This window comes from Gallinula chloropus (assembly GCF_964237585.1).
Source record: "Gallinula chloropus genome assembly, chromosome: 9".
Classification (NCBI taxonomy): domain Eukaryota; kingdom Metazoa; phylum Chordata; class Aves; order Gruiformes; family Rallidae; genus Gallinula; species Gallinula chloropus.
The window spans coordinates 1647206-1674012 of NC_140094.1; the positions used below are offsets into that span (position 1 = coordinate 1647206).

Sequence of the window (26807 nt, forward strand, 5' to 3'; positions counted from 1 at the left end):
AGCCAAATTCTGGACATGTATCACAAGTATAAATTTTTAAACTCTTGAATCAAGACAGTCCTCAACAACTCTGGGACAATCCTGGGAACAAGGACAATCCTATCACAAATTGATAGTATTACTTCATGCTAAACCCCCGTGATTATCTCATTCTTCTCTGCACAGCGAAAAAAAAAGGTTCTTTCTTATTTCCCATGCAGTAAAAACCAAAATTAATCTCGTGCTTCTACTTGTGCAGTAGTGAAAACAGTAACTTGTCATAAAAACCTCACATATTTCAAACATAAAGTATAGGGAATTCTGTATAATTTGATACACATTTAAAAATACATAGGAACTAAAGCGCAACTGTTGCCTTTTATGTTTTAGTTTCAGTCTTCTCTGAGATATAAGCCTCCTATTTCAGTCTGCTTTCTTCTCTCATCTTGCTTACCACATCATCCCCTACAAAAATTGTCTTAGGGCTGCTCTGCATGTTGTTTTCCCACCATTCTTCCACTCCGATGCTTTACTCTGTTATTATTTCTGAAAGATAAACAAAACACGTTTTTAATGAAAGAGAATTTCCTACCCTGCCTTTCTTATGAAATCAAATCATTTAACTGTAAATGTACTCACTGTTGCAGCCATTGCTGCTTGTAGTCTCAACCAGGTTGGCACCACACTCTGAAGAACTGGTCCGTGGAATGGAAGCTTTCCTGAGCACAAGGAACAAAGAAAAGGAGGTAAAAACACCCAGCAAGCACCAGAGTGAAGCAAAACTTATCAGTGAAAAAAGATATCAGAGATAAATAAATGGAATGATGCTTCCACTGAAAAAAGTGACATGGATCTCCTACAATGGCTTTCTAATTAATAACATTTTTGAGGAGTGTGTATTTGAGGGAGAAGAACAGAGATCAAGGCAGGAACAGCACTCAGAACGACATGGCTTCTCTCCTGAAGATACAATCCTGTTTGTCTGATTTCTCAGGTCTTTAAGCAATTAATAGATACCACAGAATTATTTACCATTACCTCTCTTAGCATTTGGAAGTGAAATATCAGTAATGTGGCATTTCCCCCACTTTCTTGCAGAGAAGCACATCTTTTAAAGAGCTGATCCCTTGCTGTCTCCTTCCCTTGCTTTTAATAGTAAGGAGACATCTGCTCTCTCCAGAAGAGTCACGAGCTATTTTCCTTTCTGTCCAGTTTGTGTCCTGTGGTGATACAACTCCTCCACAAAGTCTGTTGTCTTGGACAGCTTCAGTGGCTTCGTTCTTAGACCCTGTTGTTTTGGCTGCCTGAGTTCCTGTTCATCAGCAGGCACTTCCCTTACAGATAACTGGGCATTTCAACACGGACTTCTAATAAAGGACAGAAACGAATTGTGGATTTACTTTAGCTTTCCCAAGGGTCTCCTCAATTCCTGTAAGCTCTCTGCATGGTGTTCAGGCCCCTCAATTGTTTTTAAATAGAAGCTGCTTAGGTGGAATGTATTTTGTTTCAGGAGAAGGAAGGCCGCAGGGACCTGTACTCGAAGGTGCATCGCTTGTAGCAGCCCTTGCTCAGTTTGTTAGCTCAGTAACAATGCAATAGCAAGCATTTCTGCTTACCTTCCTCTTTTGCCCAGGTGGAAAAAATAGGGTTTATCAGTACCATTGTTTGATTGGAGACAGAGAGGGGGTAGATCTGGATTTGCTTTGCCTCCCTGTGCTCTGCTTGGCTAACAGGTTATGTAGCTCCCGGGCCTAGAGCTGCACAGAAGCCCTCTACAATCCACAACATCCTTTCAGTGTTAATTAGCAAACCACTCCCATAAACCCAGCTCTGACTCCATATCTACAGGGATGAGTTTTACATTCGCAGTGTAAATATTTTACTATCTGCTAAAACACAACTGTTGGCACAATGCCAAATCTTTAGCGAATCCCAGTAATTAGAAATAGCAACAGATTCGTGTGCTGAGTTTTTATGGGAGTGCAGCAAAAGCAGCTGAGCATGCTCTAAAGATTGGGATTCCCCCTTGGACAGAGAACTGAGATTTATTGCCTGTGAAAGGAAACATTCCTGGAGAACACTTGATAAAAGAACACAAAAAGCAAATGTACTGCACTGGTGGTCACATTCATTTTGGGCATGGACAGTACAATTCCTATGAATACTAAATTGTTTTTCAAGACTCCTATTTGAGAAGGCAGAAAAGTTTAGTCTTTTTCTTTGCAACAACAGTCCTTAGAATTTTTTTCAGAAAGTAAATGAAAGCTACTCACTACCTAAATAATAACATTTTATCAACCTGAGACCTGCTCAGAGAGCTCTACGGTAGCCTTTCCTTCAGCACGTTCCAGCAACGGTGGGAGGTTTAACCTTGGACTACTGTTCATCTTTTCCAATTCTAAGCTGCTGGTTTTTTTTTTCTTTTCAATCAGCAGTCCTTGACCTTCTCTCCCTCCATCCTCTGCTACTCCTTTCACTCAGACCTTCAGTTCCTTTCCTCTATCTTTATTTTGTTGTGCTTCCCGTTGTTCTCCCCATCTAACCATTTCAAATATTGTCTGTTTCTTCATTATCTTTAATTCTCTCTCCCCCTTCTCCTTGCAGGTTTGCTTTCCCAACCCATGCCATCTAGATGAATCCTAGTACATAATCAAATACAGCATGAAATCAGCTTAACAGCAGATTGTTGGCAGATTGGAAAAAATAAATCCTCGGCTGATAAAAATGTGATGACTCAGCTAAGCATCAAAGGAGAATCATTTCCCACTCTTCACCCAGAGCTTTTCCTATGCAGCCCTTTTCTTTTATGGGTTACTTTCTCCATTACTTAGGTTTTGGTTTCATAAGCAAAGCAATGAAATCCTTTCTTTCCCCCCATGTATGCTGAACAGATTTGTTGGTAGGGAGCGTGAAATGCACTTGCACGTGCCTGGTCCTGAAATCTGTCCCAAGCAGCCTGAGAGGATGACAGGGACAAGAAAATAGAGCATTGATTTCCTAAATTTTAAAAGCTTTGATGTATAATTTTAGGGATTCAGTTTCTGTCTCCCTCTAGATTGCATTAGTGTTTATATTAAACCTGCACTAGGATCCTTTGCTGAAAAAGCCACAGGAATGCTTGCTTACACAAAGTATTGGAGAAAAAGCTCTCTGCTTTCTGATTCTGGATCAAACATATTTGTTAATAAAGTGTAATACTGGAAACTTGATAGCATAATATTTCTCTTAGCATTTTAAATTTAATACATCCTGTCACAAGTCAAGGATGATGCAAACTCAGCTAACCTTCATAAGCTGCAGTTCCCTGTCTTTTGGAATGTTGTGTTACAGGTGGTAGATGAAATGTGGGGGGAAAAATAATAATAATAATAATAATGACAGCTGTTTATACAGTTGAAAAGGGGAAAGTAGATTAAAATGTCCACTTCAGATTCCTCATATGTTGGTCACTTCAGTCAAGAGATAAGGACTTTCAGATAATAGTATTTCTTTAATAGATGAGCTCCCTGGGATTGTGCTACATGAGTCTCTGCAGTGGAAAGGTAAAACAAGACAGTTTTTAGGCAGTTATGTCCTTTATACTGTAGAAGTTGATCATAATTTTCCATTTCCCAAGCCAGTCTGGTATGTAACATTCTGGGGCAACTATGTTAAAGCTGAGTTGCGGCCCCTGTTACTCTTCCAATAAAGATGCCCTACTCCTTGTTCTGCCAGGTAACTAAAACATGAGTAAATTGATTTCCTATTAAGAAATTGAGTAGTTGAGGTTCATCTTCCAATGGTGTAATGAGTCTTGCTCAGACCTGTAACTGCTCTTATTCTAAGTGTCTGTTCTTTGCAGTGCAAGGCTCTTGGACCATAAACCAGTAGGTTGTATCTGCAGTCCTCCCCTAGTTCTACTGTATGCAAGAGGAAAGGGATCTTTTAACTAATTACTCTGAATTCTCTGCTCTCTGAAGACTTCCTTTTCCTCTTCTCAGAGACAAGCTTTGCTTCTAAAATACTCTCCATACCTCTATGAGACTTGAATTTTTCTTTAGTGAAAGCTGTATTCTATTCTAATAGATTACTTTATAGTAACCTGCAAATGTTCTTTAGCTAACAGCTGCCGTGGTGTCCCACTGCTGACAGGACTAATTTAACTTAAATGACTAAGGTAGGGGGTATCCTCTACAAGAAGTTTGTTTTGTTTTGTCAGGGTTTTTTTAATACAAATGCTCTTTATCTCTTCTAAATATATTCAGCAATGGGAAAAACTGGCATTCAGTGGGTTTCCATGACAGCAGCTGAGGTAAAACTAGACCAGCTATTCCAAAGGTCGCTCATTGAAAGGCACTGATCAGAGAGGTTGATTTGGCAATGTGATTATGGGAGAGCAAAGAACAGAATTGCAAGAACCTCAGGTTGTCATAACCAAGGAGAAATGCAGCAGAGGAGTAACAGGAAGAGGCTGCGAGTCCGTGAAGGTGAAGAATTACAGGGACTAGGATGCTGCCTCATAAAGGCATAAATACATATGAACAGTGAGCTCTTCCAGAAAGCACTGTACTCTAAAACATGAGGGGACAGGGGAGACTGATTAGCAATACATAAATGCAGACAGCAAGTGATGACAGTAAGTTTGGGTTTGGTAGGGGTGTACTGACAGACTGAACTGATACATGCACAGCATCATTCACCTGATCCCAGTAGCTGCTTGTTTTCATTCAAAGTCCTACTGTGCCTAAAATGCTGCTAAAGCCAAACCTGTGGGACTTGCTGTCTAGCAGTGACAGTTCCATGCTACTCAGATCATCCTGGGTAAACGAGTTAGTCTTCTAATTTGTTCCACACCTTCACTAGTTAATAAACATCTACCTGGGATTATTCTTGAATTTGATTCTGTCCTTAGTTTTCCTTTTTAAACTTGGAGCTGTAAAGGAATTGGGAGCTAATGGCACCAGTTGGCTTGGCTGACAGTTCAGCACAGGGGAACAGTTTCTGATCCCTAAGCACTTTGGTAATTTGTTGCTGCTTCTCAGTCTTAGGACAACATAAGAGCTGACTAATGTTTAGACATGTTACCACTAACTCTAGGTAGACTGTAAAATCTCTCAGAAATTAGTGTACTGCTGCATTTTTTAGAAAGCAACTACAAGTAACAGCTTGGAAAAGACACTGAGAAAACTACAAGCCAGGAAGTAAAATATTACAAAGCAACAAGTTGAGACATCCACATTAATTATGCTGAATAACCATACAAACCTTATGGATAATTCATTACGTACTTTTACATTCAAATAATTAGTACATGATTACCAGAAGAAATTTCTACTTGATTAAATAGCTTCAGCACTCTGAAGCACTTTTACCTGCAAAAGAAGTAGAATGCTCCAATCACAAGAACTCCTAGAAGAAGAAGTGAAGCCAAGAAAGCTGCAAACAGGTCACCTTTTGTTTGGGACTTGATGCTGGGCAGCAAAACTTCCTCACAACGGGCTCCTGTGTAATTCTCAATACACCTGGGAAACCAAGTTTTATTTGGATTAGATGGTAGCTTGTCAGCTAATATGAAAAGCACAAAGGCTTCTTTTGGTCTCAGATGGGGAGAGAACTTGTTACAGCACAAGTCAAGGTGTCCAGTTGTTGTTTCACAGCAAGTTCTCTTATGGAATTTCCGCTGCCTCGTACTTCTGGAACAAAGGGAATTGGGCATGTTTGGCATCAAGTTTATACTCTGATCCATACTGCTTTTATATATTAAACCATATCTTTCTTAATATGTTTGTAGGATTAGCAATACACTTCACAGTGTCGTGCTCTGCAGTTAAATCTGCGTGCTCCACTGGCAGATTTAATTCATTAAATCCACCTCTTGAGTGGTAACTGTCATCCTACTGGTTTCTCTCACAGTATTTGTGCTTTCTTCTCCTCCCTTTCATGCAACTTTCTGGCTTGCTTTGTTGAAGAGCTAGTACTGGAAGCTAAACAGATGAAGGAAAGGCACGGTACACCTTAAATCACAAAAGTTAGTTTATGCAGTGTAATAATTCATGTCAGGATGTGTTGTGTGCTTGGTGCATGACTTCCTCTTGGAGACACCTAGCTAGACATCTTCTACAATGCTTATTTTATGTATTGAGCTTCTGCAAACTTCTGCTGAAGGATTAAATCTTTCTTTAGAAAGATACCACATTCTTCATAGAATATGGTATTCTACCATGGAAAACAGGTATGATACTAAACAGGAATAAAATGGATGGTTTAGTAATTAATACTGAGGCAAAAATAGGTGGAAGACAAACCAATCTCCACTTCTGCTGTATTTTGCACCGAGTTTTCTTAAGGAATCTATTGCATCAGAGAAAATGGAAAGCACTTCATTCAATAACTGCATGTATCTTTTATGTATGTATATTTGCTTTCTCTATTTGTATTACTGAAGATCTTGCTCCTTCTTGCTATTTCTGGCACTGAAGTCATAATAATCTGTGACATAAGCAATTTCAGGCTCCAGCTGAGAAAAATGGGCTGAACTCCGTAGCATCCTTGAAGTTCTCAACTGCCATTGGCAGCTGCAAGGTATAATTTCAGATGAGGGATAAGAAGGCGGAGTGGGGAGGAACTGCCAAAAAAGAAAGATGCCTGGTGTATCTAAATAAGACAAACAGATCCCTGTGAGCAAACCACTGTGCATGCTTGATGTGACTCCCAGCACTGCTTTCTCTAGATTATGGGCCACTATTTCAGTACTGCTGGTGTAAACTGCTGTGCAAAGAATTATTACTGCTTCTTTTAATTCTTTGCCTTTGGAAATAAAAGGGAAGATTTAGACACCAGAAAAAAAAGATTTAACTATAAGCATATATATTAAAGCTGTGCAACTGATCAAACAGGCACCATAACTTTTCAAAGTTACTATGTTTGACATGGGGGAGAAGGAAGGGTAGGCAGACTGCTCTGATTGCTTGAGATAATGTTTCAGATATTTACTGTAAGTATAGTGGCATTTCAGTGGCCTATTTCTGAAATACTGTAGAATACTTTAAGAATAGAAGTGTAGTTTGAGTGGGGCATTGTTCTCTGGCAAGTGAGAGAGAAAGGCTTTGGAGAGTTGAATAGAATAACGGGGATAGAAAATGGAATATAAAATTCGTGGAAGTATTCTTGAATACCAATGGAAACTGGAGAATAATGTCAGGCTAAAATGATACAGGAAGGAACAAAAAATAAATAGGTTTTGGCATCAAATTAAGGCTCATGGAAAAGTTCTAGAGAATGAGAGTAAAGGGAGTCAGTCAGTAGCCTGAAGAGAATAATGAAGCATAAGGAAGACAAGACAATCCTTATCGTTGGAGAGGGTTGCATGTAGGATGAGGTAAAAGGTCAGGGTTAGGGAACTGTTGTGATCAGTAGGGCAACTTGGAGTGAAGAGTGCATGGAAGGCATATTCATGTCCTGCCAAGGGCCATGGAAAAGAAGTTGGGAATGTCATGACCACCTATGAAAATGGTCTCTGAGATTGTAGCTGCTTCCGACTAAACAGAAAACAGAACCAGATGCTTAAGGTAATCCTAAATCTTCAGGGAGAAAAGGAGTCAGAAGGCCTGAGACTATCATGGGAAAAGTAGAGTCAATATGAATCCAAGGTCACAGCAAAGGGAAAAAGCCCTGTGCCAAAAAAGCAAACACGAAACTGAAATACCCTGGGTGCTGCACCTACTAATTCTTCCTGGGCAAGATGTGTGCCGTGACCTGCCTGTTCGAGAGGATCTGTTTAACTGTGAGCCAGGGATTAGGGATTACAAACCCACCCATCCGCTTTCCTCTCCTCTGACCTGTTGACACACTTGCCAAACGTGACTCCATGCTATGCAGACAATATTGTCATACAACCTAAAAAGGATGGAGGTTTTCATAGAAACAGGAACACTGAGCTAAGGTGTCTCTTGGTTACATTTAAACACGATTACAGCTAATGCCACCCTACCAACTGGCTCTGCTGCACTTCAGGCACTTCTGAAAATTCAGAGATTGGCTTGCAGGAGCTTTTATGAGGTCGTCAGTGCTGATGTACAAACAGGTGAAGGACTATGTTAAATATAGAAGCAATTGATGCTTTAAGGCAACCAAGGGAAGGAAAGGTTTCTACTCCAAGTGCTCTCCTAAAATTGATGGGAAAGAAACTACAAGGTCTTAATTAATTAGCTCTAATAATTTCAGTGGAGCTACGTACACAGTGACTGCAAGAGAGACAGAAAAGTAGTCTCTAACAACCACAAAGGGGTTATTTTCCTCTGGCAGTCCCTTAGCTATGTGTTCATGTGGCAAGCTTTACCCTATCTGGTAACTACAGTACTTCTGGTCACTAATACCTTCCAAACACGTATGACTACGTTGCACTTTATATTTTATGTTCTATTAAAATCTGAATTGCTGTTTTGCTGTGCTTTTGGTGAGCATTCTAACTTTCTTTTCTTACTTCTCAAGCTAAAAACAGAAGCACTACTAGGACACCGTTTTCAGAAGAGCCTGGGGCATGTGAAAGTAGAGCTTTGGAGGGAGAGAAAGAAAAATCCACCTGAGTGGGAAGCCCTCCACTGGCAACTTGCAGTGTGTATGTTCTGAGGGCTTACAGCACAGCAAGTATATCACTTGTGGGGACATTTTAAAGGGAGAAGGGAGGACCCATCTCAGAGAAAGAGCCAGACAAAGGTGGAGTATCCAGAAAGCAATAGAAATAATTTGCAGAGGATTTATTGGACTAATATAAGAAAGGCAGAGGAGAGATTGGATTGGGGTAGAAGCGAAGTTGGGGAAATGGAGAAACCCTTTAACCATACGCAAGAATTTCAGGGAGATGATTTCCAAGGTCTGCCTCTGTCCCTTGCAGTACTTAGCTGAACACACTGCCCTCTGCAGAATATGATCCCTTCCTCAAAAGGAGAATATTCACTGTTCAATTATGCATGTACTGCCCTGGGAAGCAAAGGAGCTGTGTTTGCGTGGTCTTACACCATTTGTATTTTGTCTGAAATAGAGGAAGAAGGTTGGCAGGAATTTGCTCTGTGTAAGAGAAAATGGAAATACCAGAGCTTCCCATCAGACAACAAAACCTTAACTTAATTCTGCCCTGCATTTAATTAATGGATATGGGACAGCTGCACATCAGGTGCTGAGGCAAACAGCTTTCAGCCTCTTGTTTTATGATACACCTGAGGCAGCTGATTTCCCATCCTTCTCCATTCAGCTGCATGTTTATTTAGTACATTTGAGCATTCCTGGGTTTGAAGCTCATCTTGTTTATGGTGACAGGTGTGCCTTTTGCTGCTGTGAACATTAACTCATTGTGAGGAAAGGAATGAGGGAAGATGGCAGCTGAGCAACTTCATGTTTTGACACACATCAGCTGTATTTAAAGTCTGCTAATGTTGCACAGGGGAGGGGGGGTGTCAAGTAATGTTTTGTTTCTATTAAATCTCTAGCTTGCATATATATACACACACACATATAGATGTCTGAACGGTAAAAATAACTGACATTCCAAAAGTAAAGACTGGCTTTTCATTTGTTACCATGCTACAAAATATGTATTTCTAAAGAATGATACAGTTTAACTAGGAAAACTGTGAAATTACTCCCAGTGATGTTGCAGCAGGTGATCTGGAATACCTCTGTTTAGCACAACACGTTTGTCTAAGTAAGCAGCATGTCATGGCAAATATGTTTTAAGATTTTTACACTTCTGTTCTTGCTCTGTTTTCCTTTTTCAATCAGTGCTGTGCTGATGATCACCCACCCTTTGATTCTACAACTTACTCTGTTTTTCTCTTAGTGGGGCATGATCATCTGAGAACACTTGGAAGCTTTTGGTGGGATCTGGCAGAAACCTGCATCAAAGAAACACTGTGCATCCCTGTGATAATGCCAGTCTAGAAGTTCCAAAGCACCAAATATGTTTCTGAATTCTGCTGTATAGTGATGCATTTTTTCTGTTGTTTCTATTCACATCGCTGCTGATTACAAAGATATCTGTGTGTAAACAAAACCTTTCTCATCTATAATTAGCCTTCTCTGACTGATTAAGGAACATGCTTAGAATGAGGACATGCTTAAATAGAATGCTGCTATTTAAACCCATATAACTTCATAATTAACCACTAGATACAAGAAGAAAAATACTTGACAATTTAAATGCAGTAAGATTGCCTGAGTATAACAGAAATGCTCTTAAGAAGTTACTTGTCTGCTTCTGTAGATTACAAAATCCTCTAGTACCTGAATTACAAATTACTTTGTTTGGAGCCCTTTTAAAGGGGAAATAATTTCTCCTGGCCAGCTTGTGCTCCCGAAGAATGAGTCGTTCTGAATATGTGACTTCAGATTTACAGTTACTGCATCAAATACACCTTCCTCATTGCACAGTCTAGCACTAGGTGAAAGGGTGCTCTGAAATTGTGTAGCAGATGCTGTTTAGTATTAAGTATTTTAATGTCAATAATATGGGATTCCTTCTAGGGGTAAAAAAGTGTACCTCAACAGGTTTTACTTGGGTGTGTAGTATTCATTTTGTATCATATAACCTTGCAAGGTTTAGCAGCCAGAATAAATCACCATCATACAGCACTTCTGGGCTTTATCCTCCCTTCTGGTTCTATTCCTTGTATGACACTGGGCAACATGCTAATGACAACAATATGCTGGGTGCATTTTTCAATGGCAATTTACCACAGAATTGCCTCTTCTCATATACTAGGTGATGCTTGACTTTTAATGTTTATATTGAACTGCATCTTAGAAAAGATTTTGTTTCCTCCTTCAACTGTTTCATCCAGTTGCCATTTGTTATAGTGCAAGACTGAAGAGGGAGAAGAAACTGCCATGGAAGAAAAGAAGGTAATATCCTTAAGTGTATGTAATGGGTGTCTGAATGCCTGTTATTGTGTTAGGTAAATCCATTAAATTAACAGTCATTTATTTTGATGAACAGTAACGTGGAATTAGTAAATGCAGAGCCATGAAAAATCAGAATTTGCTGTCTTTTTACGTCCTGGTAAATGAGAAAATAAAAGGATAGGGCTGTATTGATGCAGAAAACCTATCAACATGCAACACCAGGAAATGCTTCTTTTTCAGCGAGTTACATGGGCTTCAGAAAGAAGAATGGTCCAATAAATGAATGGAGTAAGAAATACCTGCATTTGCTGCCTTGCTGTTTCTGCATCAAGTGGTCTCTGGCTGTCACTGCACAGCTGCACTTTGAGATTCAGAGAAATCGGTAAGTCGTGAATTAGGGTCTTTTTTAGCCCTTAAAAGATTATATTCCTTTTTGTGCCTCCTCCTTTTGTTCAGGTCAGGCCATTTGATTTGATAAGAATCCCTTCAGTAGAACTAAGCTGGAAGAAAACCTGGGAATGTACTTGGCCTTTCTGAATGCTTTTCCTCCAGTCTGTGCCCCATGAGGAAAAGGGTATTTCGTCCCTTTCTGTACTGTGAGGGGGGAGGAAGTATGGCATATGCAACTGAGTACTGCTGCACCTGTCAAACAAGGATACACTGAGTAGATGCATTTATTTTTCTGATATTGTGAAGCCTCTGCAAGTGAGATCAGTAATCTGAGCATCAGTTACTTACTTTGGAACAGCCATAGGTAATGGGTATTTCCTCTTACAATTTAACTCATTTCTTAAAGAAGCAAAATGGAGAAATGCTCTTTAGACAGCTCCTGCTCAGTACTGTAACATACTGACCTGCAGAACGGGCTGGATACAGTAGGAATCATATAACAAATCCCTCCATTTAGACAAAAAGATCCATAACTGGTGCCACAGAGTTCTTCATGATCTTAAAAATAAGTACAAAACAAACACAGAGAAAAAAAATTGATTTCTGTATTTTTATCAACAAAAGGAGTCCTTAATTATACTTTTGGAGAGTAGGGGGTGGCTTCCTTAAAAACAAACCAAAACCAAACCACCAAACAAACCACTGTGCACAACCAAAACCACCCTATGAACAAGCAAAGTATTGGTCTTGCCTTCCAGGCCAGCAATATATAGTGCTATTTATCTTGCAGAACTCCTTCATGTAACGACATGCAAAAAGATCACAAATTTATCACCATATCTGACATAAAGCTCCTAAATTATATGAATAATGCAAGATTTCTCTCACAGCAAGAGGAACTTCTGAATTCCCCGTTACTTCATTTGCCTTTCATGACCACAAACAGTACTGAGTACAGTGATTCACATGATGACCTACATGAAGTCTTGTTTGTCCTGTTCCAGCAGCACAAACTATCTTTAGCTTAACCAGCTTCTCTGAGAGAACTGGAGTCAGCACTGCCAAACCCAGAATAGTTTCAGGTGTGGCCCAGGTCATTGGGAGACTGCTTCAGGCTGTACTAAGAGCTGAATCACGGCACAGCTGGACACCGCCAGGTTCTCCTACCCTGGTTTTTAACAACCAAGGAAGGAGCTGGCTATCAAGTGTCACTTTATTTAGGAGACTGCATGGTACAATGTAATTTCCAAAGATCTCAAAAAGGCTTTCTCCTAACTCAGCAGGCTGCTTACATGAATTTTTAGTGTTTGAAACACAATTAGGCAGTCTAATAGAACCTCAAACGCAGGATACTAATGTTGGCACTTGAAGCAGCAGGTGTCCGTTCCATGTTGAAGAGAATATCTAACTGTACTATTTCAGTCTCTTTGAAAGCAGTCTAAATTTGGAAGTTGGACTGCATATATTTACGATACATTTAATGCATCAGTAACTATATATAGGCATGTATGTATTTCTGTATATTTCTTCAATCCTCTGAAACCTTGGTATCTCAGAGAAAAGAAAAACAGAGCAGTCTTCTGACATCACAAGCCTGAGAATCATGTGTTACCTCACACTTCAGGTGTTGTTTTTGCTGTTATTTCTCCCAGAAATTCTGTCTCATTATTTATAGAAGTCATTTCCTATATAAAATAATAGTATTTAAGAGGAATCAAGACCTCAAATTTCTTCGTATCCTTAAGGGAAGAGTGTTGGAGTTTCCCTCTGTTCCTGCAGGAAAATGTGAGGAAGTGTAGCCATAAGATGTTCTGCCCTAGAGGGAGCTTCTCCAGCTTTGTATGTAAAATAAACCTGATTTTTCTGAGTAGCAGAAAAGCTTAGCTACTTCTAACCCTGTGCGACAAAACCATCTTGCATCCTGCTATACTCTAGACCACCTCTCATAATTCCAGACTCCCAACTTTTAATACATTCTCCCATTTCTGTAGTGGCATATCCATGTAGGAGTGTAAGTCCTTACGTTATTTTAAGACAAAGGCAGTTATCCTAAGGAGCTCAAGAGGAATTCATGTCACTGAAGTGCTAGCATCCAAATGGTAACTGGACCTTTCAGCGTGTCTGCAGATAAATTAGGGAGCTGGAGGAGGGGGAAGGTAAAGCTGGAAAGACTGTTCATGTCTGACCTTGTTGCACTGGCTCAGGATGTGGCATAACAGAGATGTGTTAGAATGCTTGTTAGAAGTTAAATGGAAATTTATTTCAACTGTGAAGCTCTCTGTGCCTGTCTATGGGCAATTCATTTACTGCAAGTTCCCTATTAAAAGACTTTTAGGACTGTTTTGCATGTTTAACAGTATAATTGCAATAGCAGTAAAATGGTAACAGAAAAAAAAAATCAAGAAAGAACTATAAATTATTTTATTTTAGTCTATTCAAGCATAACAGAGGATCTTCTGTGACAGTGTAATTAAACTGAAGGCTAAATCCTTCCTTAAATGAAGAGAGGATATTGAATATGCAAACAGAGTATCAGGGTATCTAGACAATGGTAAGAATAAAGGGAAAAAAAGCAAAACCCTCAACTTTGACCTGCACTCAACTCTATCAAGCATCTGAGGGAATTGAGTGGTGGTGAAATTCTACCAGATGGGGAAGTGAGATGATAGAAGGTAGGCCCCACAGAAACATCCCTTCAGAGAGCTCGTGGAAAGCCTTCAAAGAGATTCTCACAAGAATTAATGAGAACTTTTTAACCTCCTTAAAAATCTTTGCCTTAATGGTTCTATTTCTTCATCTTAATGCAGAAATAGGCCTGTCTTATGTTGGTGTGATAGTAGAGTACTGAAGAGAGCTAAATGCCTCCAGTCATTCCGTTCTCAGAACGTTTTGGAGAATTATTCTTTCACTGCTATCCGCATACTAAGGACCAGCTCTGCAGCCCAACCAGACATTTCTGTTCTGGCAAAATACCTCAGGCTCTCTGTCTTAGGTCTATTAGAGAAAAGTTAGAGAGGTGGAGAGAGAGAGAACAAAAAGTGCCTAGGAAGCCTTCGAAGCCTTTTTGATTGTAATTACAGACAATTTCTCTGCAGACTATTTCTTTCTAAAGCTAGACTTCTTTCCAGTGCTAAGGGAAAAATGGTAACCTCAATTTTACCAGTAATGAGATATCTGAAAAAAAGACCTCTATGTCCATGTAGATCAGGTGCTGCATTTTTCATCCAATTGTGCTTTTGGTTAATTCTATTTTGTGTATTAAAACTTTGCTACTAGCTATTGAAAGTACCAGAGTAATACAGTAAAAAGTAGATGACAGTATTATGAAAGAGAATGAAAAGAAATTCAGGATCCTTTACCACTAAAAAGCTATTATTAATTACGAGTAGTAGCGGGGGTTCCCACAATAGAGAAATACATGTTATTGTACTCCATACCTGCTTTACTGAAATGCAGTCATGTGGATCAAATTTGAAAGCTACAGCTCTGTATTTATAGACAGGAAAGGCAGAAAGCAACAGTTTATCCTTTTACATTTATAGTCAATGATGCAGAGGAATATGCTGGAGAATCAGAAGGGGCTTCAATGCGAGCCAAAACCCAATTACATTACCATCGGTGAATGTGTTGTGATTTCTCATGAGGTAAGTAAGTCAATACATTTTATTAATCTAAAAATGCAAACTGTGCGCTTTGCAAGTCAAAAGTATACTGTGTGCAGACTGCCACAGTCAGTGGAAAAGTTTAACAAGTCAAGTGATGCTGGGTAATAAAAAAAATACAGAAGATTTAGCTTTTCAACGCATACAGCTGTAGAAACTCTTATCAACATTTATTTGCCATAATATATGCATATTTTGATATGTCCTTTAATGGGAGAGAGAAGAAGAAATAGGACACAAAAGGCACTTTATAAAGAAGTCGAGTTTTGGTGGGAGGAGATGTGAAGAGGAATGAAACAAGACTGTTCTTCCTAATGCTAGATTGTGAATGCTTAACACCAGCAGAAGTAATAGCAGCCTCTAAATACACTGAATCTCAATTACTCTTTTTGAGGACATGCACAAAAAGCTGTCCCTACACTAGAGTTTGCATTTAAACTTTTGCAAACTGACCTTTCTATGAAAAAGAAAAACAAACAAAGGCTCATCACCACCTTAACCCCCAAAGGACTGAACCAGCCTTGATAATCCACATGTTGACTCATCTGTCTTGCCTGGTCCAGAGGCTGAAACATTACAGACTGTCTAATCCTGACGTCTGCTGAAACGAAAAGGGAAGGGGGAGGAGTGGGAAATGTTCACAGAAAGTAAAGGGGCTGATGCTCCTCCTTGCCTGTAAGCAGCTTTGGGCTGTGCTCTCATCAGTCACCAACTGTGAAATATTAGGGCTGAGTAAAGCAAGTATCTCCCTAAGAGAATCTCTACCCCTGACCGGTGAACTCTAGTTTGCTGAGCAGTAAGTGAAGACAGCCCTGTAGAGCAGTTTGGACCATCCCAATGGCAGCTGTCAAAATCAATGCAATTTTAATGAATTCTAATTAGATGTGTATACATATCCAAGTCAAGTCTGGGAATACATTACCTGTTCGCATATTATTCCGACAACAATTTTTATTCTTGCTCAGAGGCTATTCTTCTAAAACAGCACCTAAAGACAAACACATGCATTTAGTATGTCATTTTTAATCCCAGTGGCTTTTTTGCCCTGAAGCTACTGGAATGCATCTTTCAGTGTTGCTGCTAAAACCTTTGTTTTACATTGTCAGTAGTTTACTGTTACATGTAAGTTCCATTAATTCACAGTTAATGACAAACATTCAGGTGTATTGTGAAGTTCAGTGAACTCCCCAGTACTACAGAGTAAAACCAAACTCACACTAAATCATGTTTAAACAATGAATACTTATTTTCAAACTGCCATGCTTATTCAGAATTGTAATATCTGGTGCTTTCAAGCAATCTGAAATACTGCTTCTGGCTAGCAAGTTAAATTGACATTGGTACCTGGAGAGTCAGACAGATAATCATTCAGACAGGTAAAGATCTTGGTAGTAGAATTTTTGCATTTCACAGAAAAAAAACTTCCCAACTCGTAATTTCTCAGAGAGAATGTGTGTGTTTCACTGGAGTGTTTCTCATGTCTGGATGTCAGGTGAAATTAGTAATACAGGCTGTGAATATAGCAGAACTCAGCAAGGTCAAGACTTGTGCAATTATTTTTAAAGTATGGAATAGAAGCTTTCTGCTTGGCCAGAAACCAGTATTTGCTTGACACTGCTGAAAAGAAGCCTATTCTGTAGACAAGCCAACACTCTAACCATCTAACGTTGCTATATTCTATTTTCTTATAAGGTGTAGGGAAGTTTTATCCTACCAAATAGGTTACTGAACAAGCCTAACATGACAGATCTTGGGTTTTAATGTTTGCCCCCTTTTTTTTTTTCCTTAATTACACTTTAAAGTGTACACAAAGTAAATATTTAAGCAAACTGTCCTATATTGGAAGAAAGATTTTTTCCCATTAAATGATCAAATAAAAGAAATTATCAACTTTACCAGAAATAATTGCCTGTGCTTCAGCTTTTAGTACTAGAGAGGCAACTTGCTGTAGAGGCCCATTTCGAGAGGTATAATGAATGGAGTTGTACTTACTGCATAAGCAAACGGTTCTGGTTTTCTGGGGACCTCCAACGGCTTCCCTAGCTCTGTGAGCACCCCGTCCATACCAGAGAACCCAAAATGGCAGTTCCCTGTGCCACTGGGCTGTAACAGCTCCCCACCCAAGGGCTGTCCTCTCGGGCTGTCTCACGGATAGGCAACCTCACTTCCTTTGTGTACACAACCACGCGCAGCGAACACAGCGTGCGGCACGAGGAAACGGCCCAACAGGATTCACTGCAGAACTAAATCCTCGGTTTTAGAAGAAAAATACTCCTGGTGATGATTCTTTTTAGCAGTTGAGATGTGGATTTTTTTTTAAGTGTTGTTACAAAGGTTTAAAATGTACACACAGTGTAAGGTGGGTAAGGTTACAGCAAAGACAAACACAGAGGCCAAGTACAGAGCAGGGTAACACCCCATTGCGCTCACGGAATCACCTGCCTGTTTTGCTAGGGTTACCAGTGCTACAGAGTACTGCTGCATTCAAAACATTCAAATGATGCAGTATATAGAAACTGCATCATAAAAATGAAACATGTGGCAGTCAAAAATCTGATTTCAATGTTTCTTTTATTGAAGCAAGCAGCCCTTTCTAATTTATTTTCCCTTTTCTGAGAAAATGCTGTAAAATTCTGTAATGGCCAACAGCTCTTGTAACAGAAAATAGAAATAGGGTTTATAACATAAAATTCAGACTAGCTCCTTTTCCAGATTTAATTAGGATATGGGCCCTCAAACAGGCCAAATAACGGAATTTTGCTACCGCAAACAAGACATCCCCCATCTCCCTTCATCCTACTGTCAGTCTGTATCTTGCCCGCTCTCCAGTGCTACTACTGGTATAAGTTGAACTTTTTGAGGAGATGCTTAAATCCAATGATCCAGCACAAACTTCCTTAGGGGAATCTGACCATTTTTGTACTGCATGGGTGTGTTGAATGGATGTTCTGTCCACCCCTCTGGCTGTTCGGACTGTTACATGTGCTACAAACCCTTTATAAACTGACTGCAGCGAACGGGACAGTTTGAACAGGACTGTGGCACTAATTGTTTGTTTTCAAGCTTTGTTGCTGGTGTATTCAAGGCAGCAGGGAGTGGTGAAGGAAGGGGGGGTGAAAATACTTCCTGAACAATCCCAGAGGACGCACCTGGGCACACACAATTCCCTTCTGCCGCTCTGACAGGAAGCATCACAATTTGGGTCTAAAGATCCCTTTCAAAAGGGATGTTGCTCACAGTACTCACACTTGTGGCTTTTTAGTTAAAACTGAAAACTAAACCATTAGGTAGCCAAGTATTTACATGAAAATCTTTTTCTCTGGAGTGCTTGTTGCACTCCGAAAAGAAGTTTAGGTGAGTACTGGTGTCCTGTCTTTGCATGTCAAGTGTTTTAATCCGAAATTTTAACTATAACCTCTTTTGCTCCATGCCAGTTTGGTGGAAATACTTCAGTTCTGCCTTTTTCCCCACAATTTCATCATCTAAACTGGTGGTGCTAATAGCAACACATTGAAAGATTACAGTTTATACATCGAGGTTAATTCACCAGCACATGCTGGTAGATACTGATACTGTTTTATGCTCTTTATTACTCGAATCACAAGGTTGGAAGAGACCTTTAGGATCATCAGGTCACTTTGAATGGCCAACTATTCTAAGCATCCATGAGATGCAGTATCCCCACAAGATGGTAACTGGAAGCCTTAATGAGCGCAGGCAGATAAAAAGAAAGCACTGAATAATGATTTGGGGTTTGGTTTACGGTTCTTTGCTATCCAAACATTCCTAAAATTAATCTCTATATAAACTCTCCCCCAAATTAAAGAAGATCATTTCAGTCACATGGCTATTTCAAATATACACTGTTTGTTCATTTAGATTAAGTTGCACCTTACGTCTGTCTTGAAGAATGGGATTTTGCTGCATTATGTATTCTTTTTTAAAATCCAAAGGAGGTGAAATCTCATTCTGCCCCAATACTGAGCTCAAATATTTGTGTCACGAAAATGATGAAGGGGGAAAAATTTAAAAAATGCATTATATGCTTAGTAGACTAATTAAAAATGAATTTCCTTCAGAGATATGTCCTTGAAATCTACTGAGCAGTCAGTAGTCTGTGGCTCTCATTTTCTCCAGGAGCCAGGAACTGTCCCCAAGTCTTGCTAGAAGGAGTCTTGTTTATTGTCTTTTCTAGGAGGTTACTTCTAATACCCTTACCATTTGCAGCTCATAACTGATGTTAGCACAGCAAATCATAAGGCATCAGAAAAAAAAATCACCAAACTGAAAAAAATGGAGGTCTCAACGAGGAAGAAATTCAAAATATCACAGCAAATTTGCGTCAGGACAATGTGTTACTCAAAGTTACACACTTTTTCTTCTCCCTTTTAAGATGGGACAGCCGCAACGGGAAGGAGCGACAGAGAAGCAAAGGCAGAGCTCACAAGTCTGGACATGCCTGTGATTGACAGGTGAATTTTTTGAATGCAGTTGTTCAAAATTCTTTCCGATAGTTTCCTGAAAGGATAACCTCTAGGATTAACTACGTATTAAAACAGCTGGTAAAACTGTTACGCTGCTGGAATCACAGCTTAGAGGAATTACTGTAAATTTAAGGGAGAACTTGCCATTCTTAAAATTTCCTGAGTAGTTTGCAACCAAACTTCCCACCTGACACCCCAGTTCTGCTGCAGGAGATACACGTACCTAAGTTGGCAAAGCTACGTCTCAGTTGAGGCTTCTGTCAAACGTTATCTACTCGTAGTCATACTACATAGTTTTAATTTTGAGATACAGATTCCAGTCTCAAGCCTGTGTGTGTTTATGTAGGGTGGAATTAATACAGTCTAGAAGACACTTGCGTTAAAGAATCCACTGTCAAGCCTGGAAGAAACCTCCCACAACACTATTCTGTCATTCTGTGTGTTTACTGAGTTCTTCCATGGCAATTTCACTCCCATGTTTCACCCCAAAACTCTCTAAGAAGGGAGTTACATTTCGCCTGAAACGTAACAGAACTGAAAGGTTCTGGCTGCACCATTAATTCCTGTTGGTATCTCAGTGGTAGGTGTAGTGCCCATCAGAACGTCCGCTCCCAACTCTCAGTAATCTTCCATCCAAAACTGCTCTATGGCAAACCGGTGTGCAGGGAGGCACTTCAGCACGTGGGCTTGTGATAAAATAGACTGATTTCACTTAAGAATAATGTTGAGATATATATAATATATGCATATATATATGTTTAGGTATTTAGTATTTACTTTTGCGTGGCAGTCACTTGCCAGGCAGCTCATGCACCCTGTCTTCACAACACTGATTTTGAGGGGTTTTTAGCTAAACATCATCCTGAGAGTGGTCACCGGTACTGCTAGTGGCAGCCAGCTACCGCACAGCAGCTCAGCATCTGGGGCAGAACTGTTAAAACTGCGTTTTTTACCCAGTTTTGGCCTCAGCGGGTCTCTGGCCTCCTCTCCCCCACCCATTTAACGTTGTATTGCGTTAATTTGTTCCGCTCAGAGCGCGGCTTACCACAGCAGCGGGGTATTCTTATCTCTGCCGGTGTAATCTCCCTCAGGCACGCACAGGACAATCTGCTGAATCAACGTAATCTCTAATCTGCATCGCGTAATCTGGCAGCTGCCCTCTCGCCCGCGGTTATGCAACGCCGCTGCCTGTGGAAACACGACACACACGGCGGGCACACCTTGAGCTGCGGTGCCGCCGCCGCCCCCCCGGGGCTGGAGCGGCCCCTCGCCCTGCGGCTCCCCACCTGCCCGCCCACCTTCCCCGTCCCGGGGGTTGGCGATCGCGACACGGCGGCTCCTGTCGCGGGGGGTGCTAGCGGGGACGGTGGCGGCAGAGCCCCCCCCCACCTCCCCCTCACCCCGCCGCCCCCCGGGGCTCACCTTCCCCAGCCCGTAGTACTACAGCGCCCGCCGTTCGCAGCCGCGATTGGGTCGCCGGCGCCCACGTGACGCGGGGCGAGCACGCGCGCGCGCCCCCTTTAAACCGCCCCCCCCCCCCCCTCCGCTCCCCCTCCCGCTCACCGACCTGAGCGCCGGCCCGTTGTTTCCTAGGCGACCCGGGAGGAAGGGAGGGCGCGCGCGGGCGGGATCGCGCGCAGGCATTCCCCTTCCCCCCCCTCCCCCCCGCCGCTGGCTCCGCGCGGGGCGCGCGCCGGACCGTTGGCGGAGCGCTGCCGCCCGGGCTGCGCGGGTGCCGGCGTCGCGGGCAGCAGGTATGTGCCGTGCCCCGCCGCGGCTGTGCGCGGCGCTGGGGACCCCCCCACCCCCCTCTTCCACCTCCCGGTGCCGCCGCGCGTTCTGTCGTCGCGGCGGGCCGTCCCTGGGGGCGGGCAGGGCGGCCCAGAGGGGTCCCCCGCGCAGCGCCGGCAGACGGGGCCGGGGCGAGGGGTGAGGGGGGGGAAACCCCTTTGCGGCGAATAGAAAGTTTGGCGGCGGGCGCCGCCTCTCGCCAACTTCCCGGCGGCGGGGCCGGGGGTGGGGTGTCTCGGGGCGCCGAGCGGCGCGGGCCGGCCTGCGGCGGGGCCGGAGGACCCTCCCGCGGGGTCGGTCGGGCTGCGGGCGGAGCTGAGAGGGCCGGGTGGGGGGGGGGGGGGAGATGTCTTCGGGCCGCGGCTGCCTGCGGCGAGGGGCGCGCGTTGCTCCCACAGGGCAAGGGGGCTGTGCGGGTCGGGGGGGGGCCTGTGGCAGCCGGCCGGCGGCCCTCGCCCCGCAGCCCTCCGCCCCCGCTTCTCGGCGGCGTCCCTCGCAGCCAGACCCCTGCGGATCCTGCGCCCCTGGGGCGGACGCGGGATGCCAACTTCTGGCGTGCGGTGCCCGAATACCGATACCCCCGGTAACGCCTTGGCGTCAGAGTCGCTGTGATTCCCTGTGGGCGTGAGAGCCCACCTAACGCACGTTATCTCCGTGCTACGGCCGCTCGAGCGATTTCGTTGTCCAGAGTGCTGCACATCTGTAAGATGCTGCGGCTCTTTTTGGGAACCCTCTGTCCGAGGGCAGCCTCTTTGCTTGCCAAAACAAGAGAAGGAGCAGGAGTTTCTTTTTTGAAGTCAGAATCCTTTTAGGCTGTCCTTAACTAGGCAGTTTTCAGTTTGCCTTGTGTAAGAACCTTTTAAGCTTCATAGGCCTTTTTTTTTGGTCAGGTCTGTAGAAGAGAAATCTGCAAATTTAGGATGGATGTGCTGCAACAGGATACCGTGTCGCAGTAACTTTCCTGAAGGGCAATGGTACCTGAACACGCCTGGTTTCTAAGTTTGTTAGTGCGCTGAAGTTAGGAAAAGGATCTGCTAAGCGCATCTCCTGCAGAGTTGCTCGGTTCTTAGGTGCAGCTTGGAGAGCAAACCAACCTGCAAATTGAATACTGAGTACATGCACCTGACACTGTTTGTAGTGGGCTACAAAAGGTACCGGTGAATGCTTACAGCTGTGGATGGGATCAGCAGAGAAGGCTCCTTTCAACACAGGACACATGTTGTATTATAGGTGCCCAGGGTTAGAAATTGCTGTTTTGTGATGAGCAGCTGTCAGGATTCCTAGGGGTTTTTTCCAAGACTTATTACTGGAATTTGCACAAAGAAAGAAGGGTATGCAACCTGTATTTTTTTTTTAATGTGCTGTAGAACGTTATTACCTGAACATGGATCGGATGAGACAGTATTGATACTCAGTGAGATTCTGGTAGTTCCTGTGAAGATGCTGCAAGTTCCTGCAGGACACTTGTTAATGGTGTGGTCATGTTTGGGGCTGGTTTTAAATCACACCGTGCAAGAGTAGCACGTGAGAGCTTTGCCACAAGATACTGCAATTAACGTTATGCACCAATTATCTTGTATGGGAAAAGCTGTTACCTGTTCTTGTGGACAGTGTCTTTACAGTGTGGCAGTATACCCTGAGCAGAGAAGGGATGAAATGCTTCTCATTTAAGGGGGGTGCCAAGTAAGAAGCAAACGTGTGCTGCCTTAAATGTGTTATGGTTCCTAAACACAGTTAAAAGGATGCTTTCAGCCAGTGAAGTGACTGTGTGAGCAGAGAGCCCGCGTTCCCAGAGCAGTGCGTACGCGTACCTGTTCCTGTATGTTACTGAAGGAAGTGGAGTTTTTGCAGCTCAACCCATTGGGTCGCAAAATTGGCTTTCCTCAGTTTAGGGCAAGGTGGGGTGTGTGCCTGAAAGGTGAAAAAGCTGTGAGTTGCACAAAGAGTCAGATGTGGTTAGCAGGTAGTAAGCAACAGTGGGCGAAGAGACCATAGCCAGAGCACGTATCGGATAGTGGAGCAGTAGGTGAGATGAAGATCTTGACTCCAACCGGTTTATGGACAGGTCAGGAAGAAAATTAAGATGTAAGCTTTGTAGGCTTGCAGTGTGAGTACAAGTGCCAGCCTGCTACTCAGCTGAAGTATTTTCAGAGTGTGACTGACAACATAAATGCAGAAGCTGTTTTCCCCATCAGTGTGGCTGTTCTGAAATGTTAGTTGGGTGTGTGCATGATTACCATTCTGAAGGTGCCCTGTAAGAGATGCACACAGCTAATCACGCTTCCCCTCTCCCGGCCCCAGGTACTGTTGTGCTGTTACTCTTAACTTGAATTCAGTGGTGACTCCCTGAAACCTGGCTACGTTGCAGCTTGCTGTTTTACCTCTGATGGCCTGTACACCGTAGTTTCTGATTCTGCAGCAATATTGCATCACAGGTTACTTTTAGCACGGAGGGATAGAACTAGCAGAACCTCAGGCATTGTTGAGAGCATGCTTTCAGTGTTGGATTCCATTCAACTGCATTGCCCAATGGGATCCCTATATCATCAGTGTTCATTTAAATTAGTTGCATTACCTGGCAATAGAACAATTAGTTGAAGTGTGTTATGTAGCATAAAACTTGTCTGCATGCTCTGTAAGAGCAACACATGGGGTGTTGAACTTATCTGCTGCCTGGACAATGGGATTACTTAACAGGCAAAATACTTTGTCCTTATGAACACTGCAGAGCCAATATTGACATAGGAGAGTGAGCTGGAGTCCTTTCTACCTCCTATTATCATCAAAGGTGTCAGCTAAGTGCTATTTGCAGAATCTTCATTGCAAGTTGGTATGTGAGAACAAGACTGTGATCTGTCTCGTCCTTTTCCTCTCCTGGCTGGTTCTGGCCTGATAACTTTGCACTCGTGAGGTTTAATAACGTGAGGTGCAAGTCTGGAATCTGCAGTGTGGGGAAACGGGGAGTCTGGGGGGCTTTTTACTGGAAAAAAACATTCTGAACTCTGTCAGTGCTTTTAGGAGTATTGTTGTAGTGTGGGTAGATGTGAGCGTGCGTGGTGAAATTTCATCTTCAGGTGATAAATAACAGAATGTTGGCTTGCTGTCTCTGTGGGGTAGAACTTGGCTGTTGTGTGCTCTTTGGCTCTGGAGGCTCCTGCTCGAGGAGAACTGAAAGCTTTTTTCCCTGTCAGGTTCTTAGGTGGTGCAGTGGGAGCAGAGGCTGGGTGACAAAGGACAAAAAGTTTACTTCAGTCTCTCTGTCATATTTCAGTCCACCTGTTCGTGGAGTTTAGGATTGGGCTTGACAAGAGTGATGTATTAGGGTTTAATTCTTAATTTAGTTGTAAGGACACAATTAGCTTCACGTAATCCTGTTGAAATGGATGGTTTTGCATGAGTATAGTGAAAGAAAGGTCGCCTTGTAAGCTCAAATAGCAATGGAGGTTTTCTAATGACGTGTTATAAAATGCAATGTTGGCTTATTTCTTGCTTTATTCCAAATCATAATATTTTCAGTGTAAAGAGATTCTCCCTCTGTCCATTTTATCTTGTGGGGTTCAGCGTTGCTTTGATGTATTTCAACTGTAAGATTTGTCGTGGCAACTTCTTTGCACCCCGCGAAGCACCGTGTGTACCTACAGCGTCACACACAAATGAAGTGACGTTCATATCGTTGGATTGCCAAGTCAGACCTGTAAATCAGCGAGTATCTGGTTTGGGGTTGCACAGATGCAGCTCTGCATTGTGAGACACACTGTCCACTGAACGAGCCAGTGGTTTACTGGAAAGATTGTAGGTGATCTTAACAGTTAAAAAGAGGATTAATGCAGATGGAGCTTAAGTCATATACTGTCTTAAATGTGATGCTTCCTAATTTTCAGGAGCTTAACCTTCTACCCAAATAACCTCCTTGCAAATTAGTTTCTAACCTGAAACCTCTCAGCATTTTGGAGTTTAGATTTTGATTTGTTGGGTTTTATTTGTAGAACAGCATTATATGGAGGTGTAAACTTCCCTTGTTGACCTTAACAAATCCCTAAGTGGGATTTGAGCCTTCAGTAGTGATTTCTAATTCAGGTAATTGCCTTACTTGGCAAGGTTGTTATTTGGTGAATGAGGAAGGACCTTTGGGGTCTGTGCTTTGACTAGGGCAACATTCTGACCTATCTCATCCTCCTGTTGTCCTGCTGCTCTGATTTTTGCTGCGGCAACCTCTAAGTGCTGCGTAGCGCACTGTCTGCTGCTGTTCTGCCAGAGGAGCAAGCTGCTCAGCCATGAGGTACATGGAGTTCATGTCCATTTGGGGTTTTTTGAATCTGGGGTTGGTGGGTTTGATAAGCCACCAAATACTTGGTTAAAAAGCAAGCAAACAGGCATAGGAAATCAGTCCCGTTTGACTTGAGTGGATTGCCATGAGACAAAGAGCATCTCTGCTCTTCCCAGGAGCTTCAAAGGCTGCCTGCAAACAGGCGAGTGTCAGAGCTCCTCAGAGAAGTTGCGAAAGTCTTTGTAGTGTAAAGTGTTGGGTGTCTGATATTTAAGGGTCCCTATCCCTTAAATATCATAGAAAATGTATGTTTATAAATATTGATATTCTAAATATCATAGAAAATGAAAGGTTATATATAAAATTGGCAAAACAGAATTTTTATTGAAGTTGGTGAGACTTTGGCTGCTACCTTATTTTGGCCTTAAATACTTTAAAATAATTTCTTATATAAAAATACCCCATTTGGACTACCAGTCGATTTAGCTAATGGTGCAAATGTAAGGACAGCTCTCCTTGAAGTGAGCTCCTGTCTGTAATAATGAAACAAACATCCAGGATGTAAACATGAGGCATGTGGTGTGTCTATGCTAGCAAGGAGTCTGTAATTTTTCTTTGTATATGATAGCTGCCTGGATTTTACAACCCACATCTAGTAAATAATTACATTCTTATCTGGTGTGATAAAATTAGACAGCTTTGAAAACAACTTTTCAACAGGAAAGTGAGATATAGGTCAAGGTTCACACGTTAGCTTACACAAGTGTCTCAAAAGCAACCTGAAAGATATTTTTTTTTTTGCACATTTTTACTGTTTTTCTCATTACCAGCTGCTGCCTCCAGAAATCTGAATGCTTGTTTTTTTTTCCTTCTTTCCGCCCCCCCTCCCCCCCTTCTTTCTCTTCTGTTTGGTCTTAGGAAGAAAGACTTTCCAGGCAGGGAGCAGTAGTGTAATTAAATAGATATGTTTAACTTTGAAAGGTGTTATTTTTAGAACTACCTCAAAAGGGCAGGTACTCCTTGGAGACATTCTAATATGGCCAGATTGCCTGCTCCAATGGAAAGAGCAGTGTGAGGTGTAGACAGCGTCAGGGTTTACGTAAAAGTTTTTGACACGTGTTACCTCTGGGCAAAAAGAATTCAGAGGAGGCTGCAGAGCGGCCCCAGCTTGTGAGCATCTCAGCTCTGGGCGCTGCGATGGGAAAAGCAGCAGCTTCCAGAGAGGCTGACCCTGTGGGGTGAGGGCTTTGTTCCCTTCTCTTCGTTAGGGTTGTGGTGATGCTGGTTCTTTTCCTCACGCTTGGACAGTGGCTCTTCTGGGGAAGGCAAAATGCTGTTGGATGTAACACAGGTATGGAC

The 26807-nt window shown here is 42.4% G+C and overlaps 1 protein-coding gene across 1 annotated transcript; it reads right to left on the minus strand.

Annotated features, from left to right (window-relative positions):
• Positions 1-238: 238 nt before the first annotated feature.
• NRG4 (neuregulin 4) lies at positions 239-20463 on the minus strand. The gene is made up of 6 exons (XM_084268187.1): positions 20436-20463; positions 15829-15894; positions 11709-11802; positions 5331-5480; positions 619-698; positions 239-525 (listed from the first exon to the last, which is right to left on the minus strand). The coding sequence occupies exons 2-6, from the start codon at positions 15836-15838 to the stop codon at positions 509-511; spliced, it is 351 nt and encodes a 116-aa protein (XP_084124313.1). The 5' UTR covers positions 15839-15894; positions 20436-20463; the 3' UTR covers positions 239-508.
• Between the last annotated feature and the right edge of the window lie 6344 nt (positions 20464-26807).

Coding starts and splice junctions, on each gene's coding strand:
- NRG4 (XM_084268187.1), bottom strand. Junction 5,481..11,708: donor GTATCCAGCCCGTTCTGCAG/GTCAGTATGTTA, acceptor TTGGTTTCCCAG/GTGTATTGAGAATTACACAG. Junction 699..5,330: donor GCATTCTACTTCTTTTGCAG/GTAAAAGTGCTT, acceptor CCTTGTGCTCAG/GAAAGCTTCCATTCCACGGA.